At 39.3% G+C, this 26,422-nt stretch overlaps 1 protein-coding gene across 1 annotated transcript; it reads left to right on the top strand.

Moving 5' to 3' along the window:
- Positions 1-10,512: 10,512 nt before the first annotated feature.
- On the top strand, positions 10,513-16,684 carry fgf5 (fibroblast growth factor 5). Its single transcript, XM_080198930.1, has 3 exons — positions 10,513-10,786; positions 12,122-12,225; positions 16,334-16,684. Exons 1-3 carry the CDS (start codon positions 10,513-10,515, stop codon positions 16,682-16,684), a joined length of 729 nt encoding a protein of 242 aa, XP_080055056.1.
- Positions 16,685-26,422: the final 9,738 nt, after the last annotated feature.

Genomic DNA, 26,422 nt, shown 5'->3' with positions numbered 1-26,422 from the left:
CATTTAGATGCAAATGAACTTAAAGCAGCATGAAAAGTCTTAACTATTGCGAAGCCACATCAGCAGTTTGCGAAGTCTCATTTCATTTCTTCAGATTATAATTAGTGTTGGAAATTCTTTAAAAATTAACAAATTGGTTTTAGTTGTTACTTTCTCTTTTCTGTTTTACCTTTCTCTCTTAATTACGTCTTTATATCCCCTTTGTGCTTTCTGTTTATCATTTGACATTGAATCAAGTAGAATAATTCATACTTTGTCATTCTGACACAAAATTACTGTTTCAGTAATAATTCTCAAATCTGATTAGTTGAAGAGACTTACTGTTTTTCTCTGTTCATGTAGGTTCTTTATCCCCTATAAAAGTACTGTGCTGCTATAGCTTTCTAATTGTTGGAAGTTGCCAAGCAAAAGCCACTAAACATCTGTGAGCAGCTGGGAACTGAATGAACAGCAATCGCTGTCTTTGACCCCAAAATCCAGGCCAGTAGCTTACAATGAATCATTTTTGCACTGTCAGTTGATTCTTAGGAATAGAAACACAAATTACTTCAAGCATCTTTGAGACCTTATGATCAATCTGAATATTGCACACATTCCTGGGTGATACAATAAACAACATTTACACAGAGGGTGCATAGATGGCACATTGCATAGATGACATTGAGTGAAGGATCAGTGGATTTCTTTTTGCTTTAATAACCACATTGTGTGTTCTGATAATAATTGTTCATCTTGTTGTTTATTAATTCTAATGATTATATGTTTTACCAAAGAAGCATACACTTTAGATTAGATGGTTTGCATGAAAATATAAGGAAACAAGGAATAAAAAAAAGACCATTCCCCTCATCATTGTAAAGCCTGGAATCTGTGAGAAGAAATAAGCCATCTATCCCGACTGAATTCTTCCAGTGTTTGTTTCCCAATGTAGGCGTTCTCCCTCTATAATTATCTCTTCTAACCTTTTCCTCATAACCCTCTATAACCTTTACCTCATGCAGGCATCAAGCCTCCCCTAACTGCACCTATAATGTCTGCTTTAGCCTGGTCAATGTGAGTGGTAGCATGCTCTGTTAAAGAGTTAGTTATGGAAGAACGAGGGAGTTCATATGACCCATCAGGCCTATGGCGGCGAGACAGGCAAATTGAGAGCATGAACACAGGTTTTTTGGCATTTGGAGTCTGAGAGTTGTGGAGTTCAGAAGCATTCTTAAATCTGTCTTTAATGTTGTTATTTTCCTGCAAATAAACCCCCGTTCATTTATCGGCCTAATTGGTTGTCAGTTCCTTGCAGCTATTATATTTGCCAATAACATGAATCAAGGGTTTTTTTTCCTGTCGTCTGCTGCAAGTCAGGAGAACAGTCCTTGAATCACAACCCCTTTGAAGAATACTAGTGCAACAATCTGTGAGTGCCAAAATGCCCTGAACTGGGAAGTTGGAACCATTTGATCCTGAAATGGAGCAGTGGGCCCAATATGTGGAGTGTCTCCAATTTTTCTTTGGGGTCAATGAAAATGGGGGAGGAGGAAAAGCAGAAGGTTAAGGCTCTGGGGGAGGCAATGGCCTAGTGGTATTATCACTAGATTATTAATCCAGAAACTCAGCTAATGTTCTGGGGATCCAGGTTCGAATCCCGTCATTTGTGGAATTTGAAGTCAATAAAAAAGTCTCTGGAATTAAGAATCTACTGATGGCCATGAACCCATTGTCGATTGTTGGAAAAATCCATCTGTTCACTAATGCCCTTTAAGAAAGGAAATCTGCCATCCTTACCTGTTCTGGCCTCCATTTGACTGCAGGGCCACAGTAATGTGATTGGCTCTCATCTGCCCTCCAAGGAAACTAGGGATAGGCCATAAATGCTGGCCAGCCAGCGATGCCCATATCCCATAAATGAATTAAAAACAATCAAGGGAGCACCAGCCCCCAGAGATATATCGGAACCAAAATCATTCTTAGGGTTGATGAATTATTATGGATGATTCATGCCCAACCTGTCTATGTTACTGGCACCTTTACATATGCTTCTCAGGAAGTACCAAAGTTGGCACTGGATTTAACGTCAAAAGTCCAAGAATCATGGAGTTCAGAAGCATTCTTATCTCTGTTTTGTATATAGTTATTTTCCCACAAATAAACCCCTATTTGTTTATCTGCCTTGTTGGTCATCAGCCCAGTCCATCACGCAAACCAACCTCTCATCCATTGACTCTGTCTATACTTCCCACTGCCTCGGCAAAGCAGCCAGCATAATTAAGAACCCCAAGCACCCCAGACGTTCTCTCTTCCACCTTGTTCCATCAGGAAAAAGATACAAAAGCCTAAGGTCACGTATCAACAGACTCAAGAACAGCTTCTTCCCTGCTGCCATCAGACTTTTGAATGGACTTACCTCACACTCAGTTGATCTTTTTCTATACCCTATCTATGACTGTAACACCACATTCTGCACTGTCTTGTTTCCTTGTCTACGAGCGGTATGCTTTGTCTTATACTGCGCAAGAAACAATATTTTTCACTGTATTTTAATGCATGTGACAATAATAAATCAGATCAAATAAATTCCTCGCAGTTATTACAATGTGATAGTTCCTCATTCTCAGTGCTCTTTGGATGAAAATCAATTCCTCCTGACTTGTGAATTCAATCTGTTTGTGATTATTTTATATTTATGCCACCTTGTTCTGCACTCAGCTACAAATGGAAAACAGTTTATCCACATTTAGCCTACTGAATCCTTTTCAGGTCTTCTCTTAGTCTTCTATTTTTAAAGTAAATCACCTCAGCATGTACAATCTTGATTAATGAATCCTCAGCCTTGTAAATGCTATATTTATAAATATTTGCTATACCTCCTCTAGTACATAATATCCATTTTGTGTTGTGGAACACAGAATCACAACGTTCTTCCAAAAATTTTGAGCAATCTATTCCATGGTGGAATCTACCATTGGATTCCTTCTGAAAGAAAGGTCTATAATGTTTGGCTCTGTTCCTACTCAGACTTAAGCCGATCAAAACTTCAGAAATCTTTGACCTATCTACCTTTCTTTGTTTGCCTTTTCCAATATGCTAGTGGCCCAGGGATCATAATGTTTCAATTATAAAACTACTTCAGTCTCTGAATTTCTATAATATTATAAGTGTCATACTTTTATGACTAGGTCTGCTCAAAATAATTTCCAATATTTGAGGGTTTTTTCGGAAGTTTTGTGGAAATTGCATTTAAATGAAAATTTTATATCAACTTTTTTTTCCCCAAATGTCAGGTTAATTGTTAAAGAAAGAGAAAGTGAATGAAATGCAGGGTGTCCTTTAATATGGATTATTTCACAGGGCCACCAAGATGTGATTATCCACAGCATACAAACAATGGCTCCTCCTTTAAGACTTCCAACTTAATACACTTAAAAAGAAAAACAGGAACAACAACTCTTTCTTCTATAGATTTTAGTGCTGCTTTCCATCTTGTTGTTTCTTTTCACAGTGCCTTAGAGGGGAACTCGCAGGTATGGCCCTCCTATTCTCCTGCTGCCTTTGTTCTTGTAGGTGGCAGAGATCACAGGTTTGGAAGATGCTGTCCTGAATTAAAAATGTATAGGTATTATCATTCCCTCAATTACTGGGTCAAAATCCCAGAATTCTCTAAAAGCACTGTATGTACCAGCACAATAAGGATTGCTGTGATTCAAGAAGGCGGCTCACCACAACCTTCTTGAGGACAATTATAGATCAGTGATAAATGCTGACCTGGCCAGAGATGCTCAGATCCACAAACTAATGAAAGGAAGCTTGCTATTGGCGCAAACTGCATGCCCAAAACAATCATTAGTAACTTCCCCTCCAACATTCTGCAAAAATAGATCCAGAAAATGGCATAAACTGATCCTAAGGCTCAGTATATCTTCAGAACTTGTGATATAATTTATTCATATTGCTTGGGTCATGGGTCCCTAATGTTGTCTTCAAGCAATGTAATTAAACTTTCACACCAAAAAATGGATTATGCAATTGGTGAGAATTAAAATGAAAAATTCCCAAGCTTTTGTATATTAAATCAAGATCAAGGATTTTTACTGTAAAAAAAATAAGACCATACTGGAAGTGAATTCAATGTAGCAATCCAATAATGATATTCAGAAAATGAACACAATGTTCAAGTTTCACTCTGAAAATGCATCTTCAGTTGGATTGCTAATAAACTGACCCACACCAACTCTTTATTTTTCCATATTAACAGTTAAAGTGATGCTGAGACAGCACCCTATGATATACTCCACCTAGCATTCTCAAATCCATGTTATACCATTTTTATTTTCAAAAGTGTGGAATACTTTGAACATTCAACATTGAAGAGTGTGACAAAAAGTCATTTTTTTTAGTATATACCAGTGTTCCATTTTCTTCAATCTGAAGAAGTTTGCATAAAGCAATATGATGCTGAAATAAGTTAAAGTAATTGTGCAATAGAGAAATGTCACTTAGCAGGCCTGACTCATTAGATTTTTATAAATATGGGCAATCTGTCATCTATTCACAGATGTTCTTTCAGCATTTGTCAATGCAAAGACCCGAGGGTTTGCCTGTGGACGTTTTACTTCAAAAGTCAATACTCGACCAGTCGTATGTCATTATCACCAAGCAGGTGTCTGATCATTCAAATTACCGATAAGAAACCCTTTGAGATTTATGTATTGACAGCATCTTGTTGCCAGTCAATATTTCGATTGACAGGTGCATGTCAATAATCAGGCAACAGGTGCGGCTAACTTAGACTGTCAATAGCTTTAGGCAACTGACTGTAAAGTATTCGGCAATGTGAAATGTTTTGGAAACACAAATGGGGGAACAGCTTTCGAGTTATAAACAGAGAAAATGTGCACAAACAATTGTGAAATGTTTGGAAGACTAGAATAGCCGACAAACAGACATATAGAAAAAGAAATACATACAAATGGTTTTGTGAAACTAGAATTTTCAGGGTTTACTCACACATTTGTAAGAGTAAGAATGTTTAAAAATAAATTAATAGAGTCTTCCTTTTGAATAGATAGATGTGTTTACAGCATTTGTAGAAAGTAATTCACTGTGGAATGGGGCAGTGTGATGTCTAACATTGCTAAGAATGGAAATAGCCACTGATCTCTGCAGTTCTGTTATCACCTTTTACTTAATCAGAATAGCTACCGCACTGTGACAGGACTGCGTTAGATAAGGGGGAGAAATGCTGTTACACACTGAGTGTTGATAGCTTCGCCATCCAGTTTCAACAAGCTGAAAATAAATACTGTACTGGCAGAAGATAGGGATCTGCAGTGAAATTATTTTGTCACATTTGCAAAGTGCTTTTGGCTGCAAAGCAATGCAAAAGTGCTGGGGTATATCTGAACTGAGGCTCAATCTGACTTTACAATGCACTGAAACCAATTGGAGTAAGATCCCTCAGGGAAATCGTCTTATACTACCTTCGTTTGACGTATAGGATGTATCAACCAGTGCAGTCTGAAGTGAGATTTAAAAAGCAATCAACTGGAAGCTTGCATGCACAACTGTCTGTCCTAGTAGGTAGAATGTATTTCAAAGCCTGCAATATAACACAGGTTCTGCCACAAGCCATTTGCACTCTAGAGTTGCCAGTTCTACATTGTAACAATGATTACCTGCTGCAAGTACCTAATTGTCTGTAAGGTGCCTTTGCTTATCCTGAGGTTGTAAAAGTTGCAAGATAAATGCTATTCTTTCTTCTGTTAATTGCATTCAAAACTCTAGAATCCTCAAACTAAAGAAGCAACACTGATTGCACTGAAAGGTTTAAAATGTAATAAGTATTTCATAAGAATCCGCAAATCTTAATACACATCTTACCTCAGACATGTCCCTCTAAAAATGGGTTAATTAGCACATTTGAAGAAAGCACATTTGTTTTCTTCTACATTAATGTAGGTGTTTATTGATTTGTTTTTATATCTCCATTCAGATGTTATGACATTCTGCATTTGTGAGATCCAGACAGTTAAAGGTAGCAGTGTCAACTGATTCTCCAAATCCAAGAAGTTTTCAGGGGTTACTCCTGCACAGATTGGTGGTTTGTGAATGCGCCATTGGTGTTGCTAACTTATCCTGCTCTCAAACTAAGTACCTTTCACAACATTTGATTCTCTGTACTCTGTGCCAATAATGTACTGGGCCTAATCCTAACTCCTAACCTATGTGATCTTTTCCCCACTTTCCATTCCGATACATGTATGGTCACTCTGATTGTCAATATCTAGTTTTGTACATTTGATTACACTTTTGGCATTGATTTTTGGCTTGATTTGATTTATTATTGATGCATGTATTAGTATTGTTTCTTCCACGCGATACAGAAAAAGCGTACCATTCATAGAGAAGGAGAGAGTGCAGAATGTAGTGTTACAGTCATAGCTAGGGTGTAGAGAAAGATCAACTTATTATGAGGCAAGTCCATCCAAAATCCTATTGGATGGACAGCAGGGAAGAAGCTGTCCCTGAGTCGGTTGGTACATGACTTCAGATTTTTGTTTCTTTGTCCTGATGAAAGAAGGTGGAAGAGAGAATGTCCAGGTTGTGTGGGGTCCTTGATTATGCTGGCTACTTTTCTGAGGCAGCAGGAAATGTAAACAGGGTCAATGGATAGGAGGCTGGTTTGTGTGATGGACTTTGCTTTGTTCATGACCTCTTCTAGTTTCTTGCAATCTTGGAGGAAGCAGGAGCCATACCAAGCTGTAATATAATCAAAGAATGATTTCTATGATGCAGCTGTAAAAATTGGTGAAAGTCATAGTGGACATGCTGAATTTCCTTGGGGTCCTGATAAAGTAGATGTGTTGGTGGGCTTTCTTAACTATAATATCAGCACAGAGGGACCAGGACAGGTTGTTGGTGATCTGGACATCTGGAAACTTGAAGCATTTGACCATTTACACTTCTTCCCTGTTGATGTAGATGGGGCATGTTCTCCACTATGCTTCCTGAGGTCAATGACAATCTCCTTCATCTTATTGACATTGAGGGAGAGATTATTGTTGTCACACCAATTCACCAGATTCTCTATTTTTCTGTACTCTGTCTCATTATTGTTTGAGATCTAACCCACTATGATGGCATCATCGGCAAACTTGAAAATTAAGTTGGAGGGATATTTGACCACACAGTCATAGCTGTATAAGGAGTATAGTAAAGGGGCTGGGAACACAGCCTTGTGGGGCATGGTGTTGATGATAATCTTAGAGGAAATGTTGTTGCCTATCCTTACTGACTGCGGTCTGTGGGTTAGGAAGTCTAGGATCCAGTCACAGAGGATAGCCGAGTTCCAAGTCACGGAGTTTGGAAATGAATCTTATAAGAATAATGGTGTTAAAGGCTGAGCTGTAGTCAATAAATACGAGTCTGACTTAAGTGTCTTTGTTATCCAGGTGTTCCAGGATTGAGTGTAGAGTCAGAGAGATGGCATCTGCTGTGGACCTGCTATGCCAAAAGGCAAACTGCAGTGTATCCAGGCACTCTGGGAGGCTGGAGTTGGTTTGTGCCATGACTAACTTTTTCAAGCACTCCATGATGACGGATATCAGAGCCATTGGGCAATAGTCATTAAGGCATACTGCCTGGCTTTTCTTTGGTACAGGTGTAGTGGTTGACTTCTAGAAGCAGATAGGAACCTCAGATTTTTGTAAGGAGAGATTAAAGATGCCTGAGAATACCCCCACCTGCTGGACCATGCAGGATCTGAGTGCTTGTCCGGGGTACCCATTTGGGCCAGTCGTTTTCCATGGGTTGACTTTCAAGAAGGCCGATCTGACAATGGCGCTGGTGACCTCGGATACAGGTTTGGTTGAGGCTTCTGGGACAAAAGGCATGTACATACTGACCTCTTGCTCAAAACAGGCATAGAATATGTTGGCTCATCGAGCAGGGGTGCATTGGTGCTGGCAATTCTACATGCCTTCATCTTGTAGTCTGTTACATCTTGCTGACCTTGCAAATTCGCTGGGACTCTGTGTAGGTTGAGGGTAATAAACTAATTTCCAGCAGAAGCTTAACAGAAGACCAAGGATTTTGCGCCATCAATCTAGTTTGAATTGACATTCAGGTCCCAGATGTGCAAGAACAGCTTTGAACTCAATGTGTTGAGCCTCTTTAGTGTACTAAGCTATAGTGACAAAAGCAAAGAGGTAACAATTTAAAGCAGAAATACAAACTGCAGAAAATTGTTTGGTAAACAAAATCCTTTCAAAGAAAGATTACCATCTGGCTCATCCAAATACATTCCATTTGATGAAAAGTTTCCCAAAGTTGCTTTCACTTTTCTGTTATTATCATTGGTCCAAAGATGATATGTTTTATATAAACAACAGACAACTACAGATAGTTGCTCTGTTAAGTGCATTAAAAAGCTTCAGAAATCTCATTGAATCCAGTGTGCACCTGAATGCTCATAAAGTTATCTGAATCAATGTTAATATGTCTCAATGTAGATGTATAAAGAAGTTTTCTTTGTCGTCTTAAATAACATCTTTGGTGTGTCTTTTAAATAAACGCACACACATATCAGAAGCAAAATCCAGAACAAATGAAGCGTGACATTAAGAGACTTACTATTTCCAAGTCATTTTATTATGTTTGCTCATGAAAAATTAATTGGGGTTGACTTTTAAATGAGAGTTTTACAAACCTGATTTGGCCGAGAACAGACAAACTGCAAGAAAATCGCTTTCTCTGGTTACTTGATAGTAAATTCGTGTCATTAATCATTTTTGCATCTTTTATTCCAGTTCAAATGTTAAACCGTGTCTGATGTAAGCACAATCCTCAAGTTACAGCTCTGAAGAGTGGTCATATTATTAAAATTGATAGGTCCAAACATTTACCGTCAGGTCAAAAACATTCAATAAGAAGGATAGAGATAGCTTGTGTTTATCATTCGGCGTCCTTGTGGACTATACTGTTTCATATCCTGTGTGCGCTGGAATATTCCAGATTTATAAGCGCATTGTTTCGTCTCAAAGGATGCGAAAATATTTAACTTTAGCAGATAGGTAACGTGCGGCTGGAAAATAACACCATTTGCTATTTTAAAAAGGATTATTTTAAAGTGATAATTTAAACGCGTAAAGCGTGGCATACCGTTCAGGTACCCACTGCTCATACATACGTACTGAATGCTCTTGCACACCAACTCACACCGATTTGCGTTCCGTTGCACGTATACAGCTCTGCATATTTCATATGCAGGCTTCCTTATGCTCCCCTCTCTCTTGTACACACCGAGGCAAGGTGGGTTATGTCAGATAATTTTTAGTCTAAAACGATGCATTAGAGTCTCAACCTCAATTTCAATTTGGTTCCAAGGTTTTTCATTTTTTTTTCAAACACACTTTGAAACCTGTGCACCAAAGACTATAGATGTGTAGATCAGTTTCTTTCCTGTTAACCGATCCGAGTAAATCTAGCCCACTGGCCGTTAGTACCCCATAAAAAAAGTCTTGTATCTTCTTGGAAACCAAGTCTTATTGTCCAGTTAAACCGAACTGTACCGCCAATCCGCAGTGCAGAGTGCTGTGGCTGTTAGATGTGCGTCCGCTTGTGTTAACACTGAGGTTGCTTTTTCCTCACTATCCTCGAATGGAAGTGCTGCTGAAGTCTGTCCTTTTATATCTTTTGTTGTAAACTTCAGACTGAATTTATGAATGTTACATCGGCCTGAATAGATTATTAAATGAGCTGCTTTATCCAGTGCCGGGTCAGTGAAGCTAACACTTTACTCTGTCACTAAAAGCTAACAGTCGGATTTTGATTTGATATGCATACTCTTGGCCAGATTTTTTTGCCACATTTTAAATTAGCCACCGCTATTAATAATTCGCACTGTAGTGAGGTTGCACCAACCTGCGTGTAGATAACTTGGCGGTATTGATCTATTGAGTAAAGTTGTCCTTTCATTCCATGCTGCACTCTGCGACCATTTATATGTCTATTTGAAACCCCCAGAGAGAAAGCGGGTCATTAGAGATCATTTTGGTTCTTAGTTAAGAACCATTAGTTTACGGCAGCCTTGAGTTTCGACATGAAATGACTCATTCGGTGGTCCCCTGTGGGACTCATTTCTGTTTGTTATGAATTATTTGTAGACTTCCCCCTACTATTAAAATTAGCCTCGTCGTGCGTGAAGTCTGCGCAGATGGCGTGCTGGCATTTTTTTGCGCTGTTAGTAGCACTATCTCCTAACCAATTCTCTTCCCATTTCATATGTTGAAGAGAACCATGCCCATTCTACTGGCGACTACAGGATGAAAGCTTGTCGTTCAGATCACAGGCATGCATCTCGCAATGAGATCATTTGTGTTATAAATATCCCCATACCCGCAGTAGCTTTTGCATGGATATCCCTGGCGAACACTCCACACACGGCGGCCGGTGCATGGAGCAACGGATCAGCAGCATGCGGGCATTGTCCTAGCAGCCGGCGCTCCAGAGAGATCCGCTGGAAGAATGCGCCTTCACTGCCTCGTTCTCCTCTTCCTCAATCACACCGTCCGCTTCTCTTCTGAGCCGAGCGAGCAGGTAGCGTCCGCACAACTACTTCGGGGTACAACAAACGGGAGCTCCTCAGCCATGCAGAGCCGTAGATCACTGAGGAACATGTACCAGTGGAATAGGTCTGGGCCGCGCACTGGAAGACTTTATTGTAGAGTTGGAATTGGTTTTCATTTGCAGATTCAGCCTGATGGCAAAGTCAGTGGCTCGCATGAAGCCAATCTGTTCAGTAAGTGTCTATTCTAAATAAGTTCTAAATGACAGACCCTATTAAATAAACACACTCAATCATTAATAAACAATATGGTCTCTGACTAGCCATTTTCTATGGACAAATAACTCCAGAACTTATGTGTGCATGCGGTGTATCCAAACGCACCTTCTAGTTGCCATCAACTAGATTAGATAATTTGTATGATTGCTTTGTTACAAATGAATTGATTTGACTAGGAAGGAACTGCGCATTTTAAGTTATAATAGGACCTATTTATTTAACGTTTGCTCTAACTAAAGTGATAACAAGCTGGATATTAACCAAACTACATTGAAAATTAATGTATTTGCAGTCGATATACTAAACATTAAGATGATTGACAGAGTGAATCAGTAATGTCCTGAAGTGCAGTGTAACTTCATCATCTCTGTTAACCAATTCCCACATAACTGGAAACGGCGTTTGTTTTGCAAAGTTATTTTTGTTAGGAAGATCGATTTTGTGATGAGTGTTTCCGGGGTCAGGTTGTCTGCCCTATGTTTCATTGTGTGGCCATGTTAAACTGCTAAGTATGTCGGTAACAGGTGCAGGCTATAGCGAACTGAGTACTTGGAGTTGTTGGGTTAGTGGACGGCGGGGTTGTTTTGGCCCGCGCATGTTACATACGTGAACTGGCAAATTCCGTATTGCCAGGGAATAACTAAGGACAATCCGAATTTATGATATTTTTAAAAGAAGTTTAAAAAGCAGAAATCTTAGACTAGTTGTTACTGATAGGAAAGGTTTATATTGACAGTGCCACTAATTATCTAAAAAGATTATTTAAAATAACCTAAACTTTGGTTTCGGATTATATCTGTCAGATTGCACAATCTGTAATTTTAGCATGTCAATAACATTAAAAGATAATTCATGGCAAAATAGTACAGAACAATGAAACAATGTGTTTTCATTTTACTCCATTCTTTAAACTTTAAGTTACAAAGCCAATGTGCATTGCTTACTCAAAAAAACAATTTCAAATTGAATCCAATTCAAGGTCCCTACAAAAAATAACAATCAAGATCCAAGCTGACAAGAAAAGACATCTTGAGCTTGATCCGGCGCTTGATCTTGAGCCAAATGGATGAAATGGCATTGTATCTTATAATAAGCAAGTGATTTGCATATTTTACAACTTTAAATACTTACAAGTCTACTAACTCCATGTGCCCCCCCCCCCCCAACTCCGCAGAGTGTGGTAGAAAGAGTTTTAAGCGAAGGAAAGCTGTAGATGTAGTCAGTGGGACCAGTCGCCAGCGAACATATTTTAGAAATCAGGCAACACTCATTGTGAAATTTTCCTTGCAGGTATTTTGGAAATATTCGCCGTGTCCCAGGGGATAGTGGGAATTCGAGGAATTTTTAGTAACCGATTCTTAGCGATGAATAAAAAGGGGAGACTCTACGCCACCGTGAGTATGATTTGATATCGGGGAGGCATTTTTTCAAAAGATTCCACAGTGCAAAAGGAAAAGTATCAATGTTGAATGTGAATGTGTATCAAAGCGTCCGGCCGTCCATTCAAATCAATGGTGAAAAATGACCTTTATTATTTATGACATGGGCTTAACTTACTGGGCGTGGTCAACGCGACGTCTACTTTCACACCTAATTCTTTCACACTTCCGTGCAGTCTCATCATAAACCATCTAAAAGCACCCGGTTAGAAGAATTACAGTCAGTATTTTTTTGAAGACGACTAGCGAAGTACTCACTACAATGATCCCTCCCAACCCCCCACAGCAAGCATATTTTTGTCAAATAATCGAGATTTGTCCCAATGCCACTTGACACAAGTGCACTCAAACCGCACCTCCCTCAGAAAAAAGAACATATGTTATTACAGATGCCTTGTGTTTGGAAGAAAGCGAACCCTCCTTGGCATTTTTTTTCTTTTTGGGACGGAGATCAAAGCTTTACTATCTTCGACAACTCGAAACCAAGACTTGAACGGGACTCGGGGACACACAGCAGGTTTTCAAAACGGCATCCTTACAGAAAATTATTATTAATTGCCCAAGAACAAAAACTAGACGTGGGTTTTGAAAACCGCGTGGCAGTAAATAAATACATCGATTAGTTCACGCAGTTAAATAAAAATGTATCCAAATTGTGCCGCTGAGCTCATTCAAAATACGAGAATCCAAAAGATTGTTCACGTTGCAGAAGCCACAATTTCTTCAGCAAAATTAAACATTTTGATACATACACTATTTTAAATAGCACTATGAGTACACGGATTCAATGGCTGGTTACTTAGCGAATATTTGTTTCAATCGCCGTGAAATGACTGCCACACGTAGATTGAGTTTTAAATTTAAATTACGGTGGAATTTTGCTTTTGCATCGCTCTGAATCTTTAGATAATAAACCAGTGTATTTGCGAGTGAGGGTTTGAACAAAAGAAAGGACACCAAATAAAATAGAATCACTGGATATTAGGTGGAATTCCAAGCATGCACATTGACATTTGACGTAAATTGCCTTCTTTTGGTTTTACTGAAATTAATGCTAAATCGCATGTGACTGCGTACTAGTCATGGTTGGGTGAAGTTCTGTGATTTGCTTAATAAGTTTTGGGAGTCCAAAATCCTGCGCCCGTCAGTCAGTGTGGCGCTTTGATAGAACTCAATCCACTTTCCTCCGGAATGAGATAAAAGTCAATGGTACAAATAATTCGCAATCCTGCCAAACCAATTCGCATATTAAATTGTAACACTGCTCCAGCCCTTCTTGCTGTTATCTTGACAAGTCGCCTGACATCAGTCTCTTTTATTTCCCCTCAAGATACAGATGGCAACGTCATTAAATGAGTAAGTGAGTTCGAAGGATATTGTATTCCAGCATTTTATGCGTACTAGCAATTATCAACCGCTGCACAGAGGAGATTTTCCTTTAATTCCTCAGGAGGATTTGACATATTTGGAAATATTGCCTTTTTTTGTTCACGGTAATTGCTAATTTGACTGCACCGAGCGTGAAAATCGGACATGCCACACAACAATGATTTCTTACAGATTTCTTTTTTAAGAAAACCGCTCTAATTTTGACCTACAATGGCGAAAACACGCAGTCTGCCCAATGTCATCTAATTCCGAAAACCCATTTTGGCATGTTTCAAAGCCAATGCCATAAATAGAAAATAACAGACCATTATTTATTTTTTTAAATCTAGCTTATTGGAACTTCATTACCAATTTTGAGAGCTTCAAAGCAAGGCTGAGGCAGGTACACCAGGAGGTTAGATAGATGCAATTTCTGATAGTTGTCAAAATGTTCTAAGATTACAAAAGGGCCACTGTCGCCGCGGCTGAGACGGCGTTCCAAGATCATTCTCGGACTGATATCAGGACAATGCCCAATATTGCAGCATCTGGTCAAAATTCATTCCGTGCTAAATATAATTTAAAAAGGATTACATAAATTGAACATGCCCCAATGAAGTTGTCTCAACAGTTTCACCGGCGGTTTGCGAACAACTGGACACAATTGACTTTCCGAATGTCAATTATTAGTTCCCCACAAGCAGTTTTAGTTTTGAAGTTCTTAGTCTCTCGATAATCTATTTACTGATCTGCCCAAAGCAACCAAGTGCCCTTGGGGTAAACTATAGTTACATTTATTAAGTTGATGTGGAATCAATTAGTTTGCCCCAATATAACACAATACTGCGCCCTCAATACACTGATATGGCGTTTGAATAATGTTGGTGTACAGTGCAGTGGCGTATACAATACGCTGGAATATACAATGCAGCATGCATGAATTTCAACTTCCTGCCTTTATTAAAAAATAAAAGTTTTTGTCATTTACGACATTGATTACATAAGAACATAAGAAATAGGAGCAAGAGTAGGCCATCGAGCTCTTCGAGCCTGCCCCGCCATTCAACAAGATCATGGCTGATTTGAAGTGGATCAGTTCCACTTTCCCGCTTTCTCCCCATAACCCTTAATTCCCTTGTCTATCAGAAACCTATCTACCCGTGACTTAAATATATTCAGCAAGGTAGCCTCCACCACTTCAGTGGCCAGAATTCCAGAGACTCATCACCCTCTGAGTGAAGAAATTCCTCCTCAACTCCGATCTAAACTCCCCCCGCCCCCCCCCCCCTTATTTTGAGGCTGTGCCTTCTAGTTCTGCTATCCTTTCTAAGCGGGAAGAATCTCTCTACCTCTAGCCTATCTAGCCCCTTCATTACCTTAAATGTCTCTATAAGATCCCACCTCAGCCTTCTAAACTCCAAGGAGTACAGACCCAAATTACAAATTGTTACATTAATATTCATTCTCGAGACAGCTTAAGATCATCAGAGAGTCTTCTACAACTGTTCTTGATTACAACTAACCATCCACCTATACTGGAAATGATGGACACGCACCAATGTAGGAAGCTTTCTCCTAGACAGAAATCTGCGTATTTCTAAAATTATGTTATTTACATTCTTTTCTTAGTAAACGATGTACCTTTATTCACTCAAGGGAAGTGAGCTTCGCCAGCATGTGTTGCCCATTCCTCATTGCCCTTGAGAATGTGGCGGTGGGCTGCCTTCTTGAACCGCTGCAAGTTCATGTTGATAGATTCACTAAGGATTTCCAGGAATGGGACTGGCCGCGGCATCACCTGTTAGCATATTCAAACTTTCTGATAGTTTTCTACTAGAGAACGTTTCTTATAGAAATGGAAACATCCGAAGAGGTGGATGAAGATTTTGCCAGTTTGCAGATCCAAAGCAGCAAGCTGGGGTCCACTCTTGAGCTGAACTACGTAGATATGTAATACCGACCCAAAACGTAAGAACATTTGAATAGAATGCTCAATATGTAAACGGGAAATGTTCGACGAATTGATTGCATACCTTGATTGCGAGTTGTCTTGGTCTCCATTGTTCCCTGGCTCTGTGTCCACACAGTTTGCAGGATTTGTATATACCCTTTGGCCAGTCACCGACTGCTAATTGCACGCTTCATTTCTTCAAAGGACCAACATCTAGCAGGTGACAACCTTGATCTAGCTCATAGCTCCTAGGGCGGGGTGTACCTCAATTCCTAGAACATTTTTGATTTCTAAGAGCATGAAACAGATCAACCATCGAAATAAAAGCAAAATTCCGCAAGTGCTGGAAATCTGAAACAAAATCCAGAAATACTCAGGAAATCAGGCAGCGTCTAAGGGAAAATCCGAGTTGGACCTTCAGGTTGTTTCAGCTTTTCCTGTTCTTATTTCAAAGACTCAAAGACCATTCGAAGATTGTCTTTACTGCCAGTGAACATAAAAATGGATTTATGGCAAATCAGATTAAACAGATGAGGGAGAAAAGTATAGAATGATGTGTTGATGGGACTGGATGAAGAAAGATGCAAGGAAGCTAGTACGAAACAATGAACATTGATATGGAGCAATTGGGCCATTGGCTGGTTTCTGTACTTCCAAAGTAATTCTATGTAAACGTTGTCACTATATTTTTGATATGTTTGATAAAAGTAAAATATTAATTTTGTTTTTTTGCTTCTTTTATAGACCAAGTTTACAAATGAATGCATTTTCAAAGAGAGGTACCAAGAAAACAGTTACAACACTTACGCCTCGGCCACTTACAAAAGCCACAACAGCAGCCGAGAGTGGTATGTGGCTTTAAATAAGCGCGGTAAAGTTAAAATGGGGAGCAGCCCTCGGGTGAAACCTCAGCACATTTCTACACATTTCCTTCCAAGGTTCAAACAGTCTGAGAAAGAGAAGACGTTCAAAATTACCAGAAAGGTCCCCGAAAGGAAAGCGGCACCCAAACCCCCCAAGCCGCCTCCTTCACCAAGCGTCCGCAAGAAGAGCACAACTGTTGTCAGATATCGCCCCAAATTTCGTTTTGGATAGCAGCGAATGGATTTAACTCTTATTTGGTTCGGGGGCAGTGACTTTGTTGCAAAGGAGCTGCGGTACAATGGGGAACCACAGGGAGACGAGAGTGTCTGCTTCCCCAGAGACAAGCCATCCCACATACCCATACCCGGCGCACAGCACTGGCAGTGTGGGCGAGAGGTCTGACAGTATTGTAAATGGATGCTGTATCAGCATTGGACGTGAGAAACTGCGCGGGTATAATACAAACACCAGAATGTTTGTTGGGAGAATCTATATTGGCTTGGTTTCAAGCGGTTCTTTTATTGATATAAATATGTATTCATTTTCATTGGAAAATCGGTTTTGTTAAGTGTAGTTCTGAGGAAGAAGTGTGCTTATTTAACGTTTGGTAAAGGAAGCAAACAAGTTTTTGCCCCAAGCAGAAATGTTAAATATTTTGAAAAATGTTGCATCCCTCTTTATTTTGAAGCATCTTTCCCAGAAATGTGCCATTGTTTTCCGAAGAACAAACATGGGATTGTTCATTCCCCGACTCTAAAATAGATAGATTTGCGATAATGTGTATTTAATTCTGCTTGGGGAGCACATGCAACAGTTTGTTGCTGGAGTAGTTATATCTCGGTGGTGGGCGACCCCCGAGCCCGCCTTTCTCCGGCTGAACAGGTGGAAGGATGGATTACAGATCGTCAATCAAACTATCACTTCAGAGTTCGGCTGTTTAAAATATCCTTGCCATGGTCCTAGCATTCCACTTCTTACAGACCCGCAGGGAAAGCAACGCTTTGCAGGGGGAATAACCCACACATGCTGTTGGGAGGCAGCTTCTGTCTATAGATGTATCGGGTGGCAGACATCAACGTCATGGCCCATTATCGTACATTGCCACCAGAAACTCGCTAAACCCTCCTGGGACTCATGCCGGGGAGGTAACGATTCCTGTGATAGCCATTGCGTTCAAACAATTACCTTATTGTGTACAAGGACAAGTTTTTCTGAAAGTTTACATGCTTGAATTGCACCTGGGTATCACCGTCTGCTGCAGTTGCAGAAAACAGGCACTGAGGTAACAGTTATTAATTATGCATGTATTCTTTATTTAAAAGCTTTCACCCCTTTGAAGCAATATTCAGCAATAATATTATTCATGTGCAACACATATATTCCTACTGTGTTCGTTTACATTCATGACATTTGATTGTTGATGTTCTACTGCGACCATCTATTTATGAAGCTTGTCTTGTTGAAAGTTGTCTGGTTGACCATGGACATATGTTAAATGGGCCTGTATATTTTCTCATGACCGTTTCAGATCTTTTGAGCTTTATTATATGGAAAATATAAGTATCAGTGCTGCAGAAAATGATTAATGAGCATTTATTAATAAATCTCTCAGAATCATATTTTTATTTTCATTTAATGCAGTGTATCTGTTATTAAAAGCGATTGTCAAGGAGTCAGTTCATTCCTACGGTGTGCATTGTATTTTCCATGATTCTCTGATGGTTATTGAAAAAACATCTAGGAAGTTCAGTAACATTCCAGCCTGTATCGAATAGGAACACTGCCTGTTTGGCCTATCATATTATGTGGAGATACCAGCGTTGGATGGGGTAAGCACAGTACGAAGACTCACAACACCAGGTGAAAGTCCAACAGGTTTATGTGGTAGCACAAGCTTTTGGAGTATCGCTCCTTCTTCAGGTGAGTGAGGAGTTGTGTTCACAAACAGGGCACATATAGACACAAACACAATTTACAAGATAATGGTTGGAAGACTCGCATTCCAACCATTATCTTGTAAATTGAGTTTGTGTCTATATATGCCCTGTTTGTGAACACAACTCCTCACTCACCTGAAGAAGGAGCGATACTCCGAAAGCTTGTGCTACCAAATAAACCTGTTGGACTTTAACCTGGTGTTGAATTATTGTGCCTATCACATTGACAGACTCGTGTGTTTTACAATCACGGTCCTTATGCTTTGCCTCATAATTACAAACGGGATACCTGGCCACACTCGCTTTTCAACTGTAAGTTACTGTGTCATTGATTAGGTTAGTTAATGAGTTCATTATATATCCAATGAACAATACAATTAGCAAAATTTAATAAAATCTGTCACTCAAGGCAAACTATGAAATTCACTATTGGTTAAAGTCATTTTGTACAATTATTACCTGTTATTAATTTACGAGACAGAGCTTAGCAACCCAGTGGAAAATAGACCTGCCCAGTGATTTGACCTGTTGTATGTAGATTTTGGAAATGTGATTCCATTAATTAAGTGCATTAATTCAGTGGTAGCATTTTAGGAATTACATTCTGTTATCTCGTTCAAACTCCAACCAAAACCACTTGAATTGAAATTTATTTTCTAGGCTATCATTGTTCAGTATGAAACCAGTTTAGTCAAAATAGTTCTGCACCATAATGAGAAATCATGTTTCTAGGAGTGTAAAACAAAACGCTGTGGATGCTGAAAATCTGAAATTAAAACCGAACATACAGGATGAACTCAGCAGGCCTGGCAGCACCTTTGGAGAGAGAAACAGAGTTAATGTTTCATATCTAAATGATGCTTTTACAGGATTGGAGCTATAGAGTGTGTTGGGACAGAATGGCGAGACTTAGAGCCCATGCTGTCCTTTAGTGATCACCATTGATCTTACACACAATTTGTAAACAATTATTCTCCACTGATTGCATTTTGTTGTAGAAATTAACTACTTATGTAATTTTGCTGGCGAAATCACTGCTTTTACCAAATCTGTTGTAGTTTCAATCATGAGTTGTTTTCTGTAGTTTATAGAAACTCTTAAATAGCCTATTTACTGAATAAATAGCCTGTTTATGAAAGTTCTACCATATATCCCGCTTCTCTACAACTCATTAGCTGACACAGTGCAGCTCATTGTCTAACATTGTGGTATATGTCCAAGGACAGGGCTGCAATTCCGATCTTCCAATCTACACACCATCAGAGCATGGGACCAATTAATTTACTTTTTCCACTACGCGTGTACCAGCCATGCTCAGCCAAAAAAAAATAGGAAAACCAACTGCAGTGTAGTTACTGCTGAGCTCATAATTCTGAAAATGAAAAATAGATGTTTAAAATATTTGGTTGCAGATTATAGCATGAGGAATAAATGCAAATTGCTCTCATTTCAAATTCCCACGGCTTTTCTCAGGGTAGTTCTTAATGACTCAGTGGCTGTTTAAAACAGTCACTATGAACAGAGCATGAATAGACCATTCAGCCCCTCGGGCCTGTTCCTCCACTTAATTAGACCATAGTGGATCATCCACCTCAACGCGATTTTCCCTTGCTGTTCCCATATTCCTGGATATCATTAGTAACTAGAAATCTATCTATCTCTGTCTTGAACAGACTCAATAATTGCGCGTCCACAGCCCTCTGGGATAGAGTGTTCCAAAGATTTACTACCCTCTGAATGAAGAGCTCCCTACTGTTTTAAGTCCTAAATGACTTGTCCCTTATTCCGTGACTGGGTTCCCTGGTTCTAGACTCCAGCCAGGGGAATGTCCTTTCTGCATCCACCCTGTTTAACCCCTTAAGAGTGCTGCAAGTTTTAAACAGATCATCGCTTATTCTTCTAAACTCTATAGAATACAGAACCAGTCCTCATGTGATAAGCCCACCTTCCCAGGAATTGGTCTTATTGCATTCCCTCTGGGGCACGTATGTCCTTTCTTAGATAAGGGAAACAAATTAGTACACAAAACTCCAGGAGCAGTCTCACTAAGGTTTAATACAATCGAGGTAAGAAACCTTTACTCCTGTACTCACATTTTCTTGCAATAAGGCCAACATATCATTTGTCTTCCTAATTGCTTGCTGCATCTGCATGTTAGCTTTCAGTAACTTATGAACAAGGTCCCTTTGGACAGTAACATTTCCCAATCTCTCACTATTTAAAAAATACTCCGCACCTCCATTCCTCTTACCAAAATAGATGTGATGACCTGCCAGTTATCCACATTATATTCCATTTGCCATGTTCTTGTCCATTCACTAAGCCTGTCTAAATCACTTTACTGTCTCTTTGCATCATCCTCACAACACACATTCCCACCTAATTTTGTGCCATCTGCAGATTTAGAAATATTACATTTGGTTCCAACATCAAATAACTGATATATATTCGGAACAGCTGGAGGCCAACCACTAAACCCTGAGGTACCGCCACTAGTCACAACCTGCCAACCCGAGAATGGACCATTTATTCCTTCTCTTGATTTTCTATTCATTAACCAATTCTCAATCCATGCCAGTATATAACTCCCTATTATTAATAGAAATTGGATCACACTAAAACTGAGGGGTTAGGAAATACCATTTGTAAAGGGGGAAATCAAAAATCCCTTTCTGTTTAAGGACAGAAATCCCCTCCTGTTCGTAACAATGAGAATATTTCATGATTCATATACAAAAATTCCCACATTCTGCAGTTTCTCTCTATTTAAATCATATTCTGCTTTTCTATTGTTCCTGCCCAAGAGAAGAACCTCACATTTTCCCCATACAATACTCCCACAGGCAAGTTTTTGCCCACTCATTTATCAATTTGTATTTTTGCAGACTCTTTGGGACTTTCCAGCCATGCTTCCTCCAAGACTAGAAAATTCTGCCTGAGGTCAATGGATCTTTGCATGGATCAATTTCTGTCATACCAATCTTTGAACCACACATTCAACTCTCTGATTTTACTTACCCAGTGCCATTTTATTCACTCTTAGGTTGTTATCCAGTGATTATTACCTTTGTAGTACTGTCTTTTCATTTAGCTCTTTAGCAGAACCTCTTTCTTAGTCCTCCCTATCTTACTGGTAGCTGTGACAATCCACCTGGGGGAACTGTAAACCAAAATAATCAAATTTACCAAACAATCCCCAAAAGAAGAAATTACCAATAAGATTTCACTCTTTGTACTTTGTAACTTTTACTTTAACACAATTGAGAATGAACACAAATTAAACATGAATTAATCAGCAAATTACATTTCAAATAAAAATGTAAACTTCATTTTAAATAGTGAATGAAACAAACATCTTCCAAAACAACAAGCAGCCACATCACTTCCCGAGAAATTGTGGCATCATGTGTGAATTCGGTTTTCCCAACTTGTCCTGCGATATGTAGGATCTCTCACTTTTCACTCAATTGATTCAGCCAGCAAGGCACATTAATTGGCAGCTGTATTCTATTCAAGATCCTGGGAAATGGTTCACGCCAACAACGCATGTGTGTACAAGCCCTCTCTCACTCTGGACACTTCAAGTCTTGATGGCAAAGCTTTCAAGTTCCTTTTCAACCAACCAATGAGCAATACTAAGTTCACAACCTGGTCCTCTGGTACAAATTCTCAGCTCTTTCATATGCCAGAGCAATTCACACTGCTTTTAGGATTCAGGCCCTTTTGGCTCCGGCATCTTCTGGAATTCTACTTTTCTTCTTAACGCCAAGCAAATGTGCCGCAGCATTCCTCTGTGTCTGCATCTGTGTACTGATTGTCTTATAATTCCAGCTCTCCTTTGACATCTGCAGCTCTTCTTTCTATCTGCCAGCCACATGACTTCTGGTCTCAATTTCTTTCCTGTTGGTACTGTTCTCAGCTCATCGGTTGGCAGGTATCATGGACCAGTATTTCTTTTATCCAAGGATACTTCAATTGATCCCTTCACAATTGATCAAATTAAAGGTTTTTTCAAACATTCCTAAAAACAATTCCAAATTTATGCGATATTGTAAACAAATTATAAGTTTTCCTTACTAACCTGCTTCTAGGTCAAAGGTTATCACATTTCTTCCCTTGAAATAAATAAATCTTTACCATAGTAAAATTTAGTTTCCAACAATGTTTGAAACACAGCAAATTCTTAACATCACAAATGATTTAAAAGCAATCATGCTACATATTATTCAGGGAACGACAATGATGTATTGGCCGGACTTCTCCAGCCATTCACACTGGCGAGGTTCTCCCATCCTGTTGTGATGAACGGAGATTTGGCTGAGTGCCAAATTCTCCATCCTCTCTGGCAGTAATGGATGGCATGAATGGCCAGTGAATTCTGGCCATTGTACATACAGAACAAGGTTCAATACAAACTAAGTGTTATCCAATTAAACCAAATAAGCTTCCCTGGCCTTTAAGATATTGTTACTGTTGGTTGTTCTTTAAACTCTTGACAGGGCATCATCAATCACTTTGTTACATCTGGCAACATGCAAAATTTTCTATTGTAAGTGGCTGTAGCATCAAACTCCACCAAAAGACCCTTTGGTTAAAGTTAAGTGGTGGAGGCTGCCTCACTAAATATTTTTAAGACGCGGGTTGATGGGTTTTTGATAGGAGAGGGGATTAAGGGTTATGGGGAGAGGGCGGGAAAGTGGAACTGAGCAGCGACAGATCAGCCATGATCTTATTGAATGGCGGGGCAGGCTCGAAGGGCTGGATGGCCTACTCCTGTTCCTATTTCTTATGTTCTTATGTTATTTGGTTCGAATTTTTCTTTGAACACCAGGGTTGAGGTCTATAGAGACTAGTACCTTGGTTTTGTGCGTTTTATGTTTTTTTAAAAAAATTTGTATTGGACTTTGTACTTTGCTTAGCATTTATAAGGAGTTCAAAAATTTTCCAACTTATCTGATCTGGTTAATTTTGGGAAAATCGTTGTTGAATTATTGCAAATCATCTGGTTTCTGGATACCAGTGACCGAGAGTTGGAATCCAAGGAGACATCTCATGTCATAGGGAAGGTGATGGCTTAGTGGCATTATTGCTAGACTATTAATCCAGAAACTCAGCTAATGCTCCAGAGACCGGGATTCAAATCCTGCCACAACAGATGGTAGGACTTGAATTTAATAAAACAAGTTTAGAATTTAGAATCAACTGATGACCATGAAACCATTGTCGATTGCTGTAAAAACCCACCTAGCTCACTAATGTACTTTAGGGAAGGAAATCTGCCATCCTTACCTGGTCTGGCCTACATGTGACTCCAGATCCACAGCAGCATGGTTGACTCTCAACTGCCCTCTAAGGGCAACTAGATGAGCAATTAATGCTGACCGGCCATTGATGCCCATGTCTCACAAATGAATAAAAAAAATACACGGCTGCTTACTCTTTGGATTCAACAATTTCCTTTCTTCTTCCTTAAAACTAGGTACTAAATTGTTATTAGGATTTTCGCTTTTTAAAACAGTCTCTGAACCACTCTGGCTTTTTAAACTCCTGACCTACATTTCCTTCCATGTCTGCATGATTTTTAAGGTTCAAGTCTTTGACAAAAATTCAAGATCATTCTTAGCTTTGAGTTCTTCTCCATGATTTAACTTCATGTTTTTTTCCCCTGGAGATACAGTTTAAACATGGTCTTCTCCTGTACAAGCAGTTCACTTTTCTGTCCAGTAAAACCCTCTCTCGCTGCACTAAGAGCTCGTTACATCAAAAAAGGAGCATCAAGCTTTTGTAGCCGGACATCAACATACTCCTTTTTGAAGTTTTATCGAGTTCACAATTTTCCTTAATTTCTTTTTGCTTTTCATCAATCCTCCCATTAAGCTTTATTAAATTTTGTTCTAGCAACTATCCCTTCATTTTGAAGTTTTAATTTATGTTCAAGAGCCCGTATCCTTTCTTGCTGATCTATAATGTCAGCCCTAGATTTAGCTTTTCCATTCTCTTCAAAACATGTTTTCCTTCTGTTTCATCATTAGCTCTGAGTACTGTGTGCCTCATCTTGCTCATATTTCTTCTCCATTTTTGATTCAGTAAGCTTTTAACTCATCTCCAACTGCCATCAACATTTCCTGTACAGCTTGATGCTCCAATGCTCCTATAAAATTAGCCAGCTGAATTTTTGATCTTTTGGACACATCTTTAACCAAAACAGTTTTGCAGCAGGTTTATAGACAGCTTTGGATTCTTTTAAGTTCTTGGCTTTGCCTGTAAACTTTTAGATTTAACAGCCTCAATGGGCTTTCTCCAAATAACTGGAGCCAGTGATACCTTATCCCCAGCCAATTTGTTTCCAAACAAGAAATCAACACTTTCAACCGGTAAAGCCACAACAATATCTAGTAAGACGACTAGTAGCAAAACCACATTGTAAATTACTCTAATACAAAGGAATGGGTAGAACATTTACATTAATACCTCAAACCAACGCTATTTTATTGAGCAAACATTTTGGAGAGAGCTTCATGTCACTTGCTAACACCCGTTCTTGTGCTCATCCATTATTTCTAAAAATAATAGTTGATTTTCCTGCCTCACGAGATGAGCATAGGTTCACTTTACTCTCAAGCAAAAAATCTCTATAGCTTTTTATCATCTGATTCATCCTTCTCGTGGATGCAGGGCAGTCTCCCTTCTTGCCAGCAACTTTATTGGTCAGGACATTATCACTTGGGGAATACCCTTTGCCTGGAGAAATGCGACTGGCTTGTTTTTTAACTCACAGCATTCAGCCTTTGCATACTCTTTCTTGTGAAGAAAGTAACAGGTCAGCCTCCTTGAACTAAATCTGACCTTCAAACCTTAACATCTACTAACCTGAGGAGTGCCTGAATCTTTACCTTCTCCAGTTTTCACAGCACTTGCATGTCCCCAACCACCATGGTGCCACGGTCAGCATGCTATTCTTCTTTACAGTCTTTGCCTTGTTGCAAGAACATCAAAGCTGTTGTACAATTGCAAGGGTTAAGGCTCTTTCACTGCTATTCCTGGAACCCCATATCTTCCTCACCTGAAGTCCCATCCTCCTGTTTGTGAACACGGACCAAATCTGAAGTACCGAGTCAAAGGGGTGTACTTGCATCCTGGAACAAAGTGTCCAAGTAACTTTCCTCCTCTCTGATTCATTGCAGTATCTGAAATATACACTCCAGCTGAGAAACTCAGAGCTGAAGTTCCTCAAGTTGCAAATGCTTATTACAGGTGTGGTTGCTGTTGGCTTTACAGATGTCCACAAGCTCTCAAATGCTACAGTCCAATGCATCACCAGTTGTCCTATCACCTTTATTTTGTTTCATTTAACTAAGTTAATTTCAAATTCAGAAATATTACTCAATGGTTTTTCTGTAGTTGTGTTATGGAGTTTAACTAGTTAAGCTTTCAATTGAAAACACTATTTACATCTTCTATGTGTGTGTTTGAATTACAAGCCTAGTTTCCAGAGAGAAAAAAAAACAAAACTCACCATTCAATCACCAATCCACACACCTATTTAATGCAACTGGGGCTTCAGGTCTCGCTGTTTTTGGCTCCCTCTCTCAGAATACTCAATTTTTTTGCAAAAAAAAACAAGAAAGCTCCTCTTCCCTCAGTTAGAAATTTCCCAAAGTTAAGCATTCAGCATAGCTGTACTCAGACAATGTTATAAGTTTGTGCCTCTGTTATCAATGATTGGTATCAGCCGAACCTCCTAGTTTGGAATCATTGGCAAATTCCAATATCCAAGTCATTTATATATATCAGAGAGCAGTGGTCTTGGAACTGACCCTTGAACAACATCACCATCTTCAATCATCCAAAATGGAAAACAATCATTTATCATAAGCTAGTGTTTTCCATCCTTAAGACAATATTTTATCCAAGCTGACACCAATCTTTCTTTCCATGAGCTTCAATTTTATTTCCCAGCCTTTCATGTGATACCTTGTCAAAGATTTTCTTAAAATCCATTCAGACAATGTCCAATGCTCACCTGGAAATA

Source organism: Carcharhinus amblyrhynchos, chromosome 1 (genome assembly GCF_965287045.1).
Source record: "Carcharhinus amblyrhynchos chromosome 1, sCarAmb.v2.hapA, whole genome shotgun sequence".
Taxonomy (NCBI): Eukaryota; Metazoa; Chordata; class Chondrichthyes; order Carcharhiniformes; family Carcharhinidae; genus Carcharhinus; species Carcharhinus amblyrhynchos.
Note: the sequence above shows the minus strand (reverse complement) of the source record. Positions and strands in the feature narration are given on the sequence as shown.

What these genes read in the sequence shown, in the direction of transcription:
- fgf5 (XM_080198930.1), top strand. Translation starts at nt 10,513, where the DNA reads ATGCGCCTTCACTGCCTCGTTCTCCTCTTCCTCAATCACACCGTCCGC. An exon ending in GCATGAAGCCAATCTGTTCA is followed by an intron (nt 10,787 to 12,121) that starts GTAAGTGTCTAT and finishes TTTTCCTTGCAG; the next exon opens with GTATTTTGGAAATATTCGCC. An exon ending in AGGGGAGACTCTACGCCACC is followed by an intron (nt 12,226 to 16,333) that starts GTGAGTATGATT and finishes CTTCTTTTATAG; the next exon opens with ACCAAGTTTACAAATGAATG.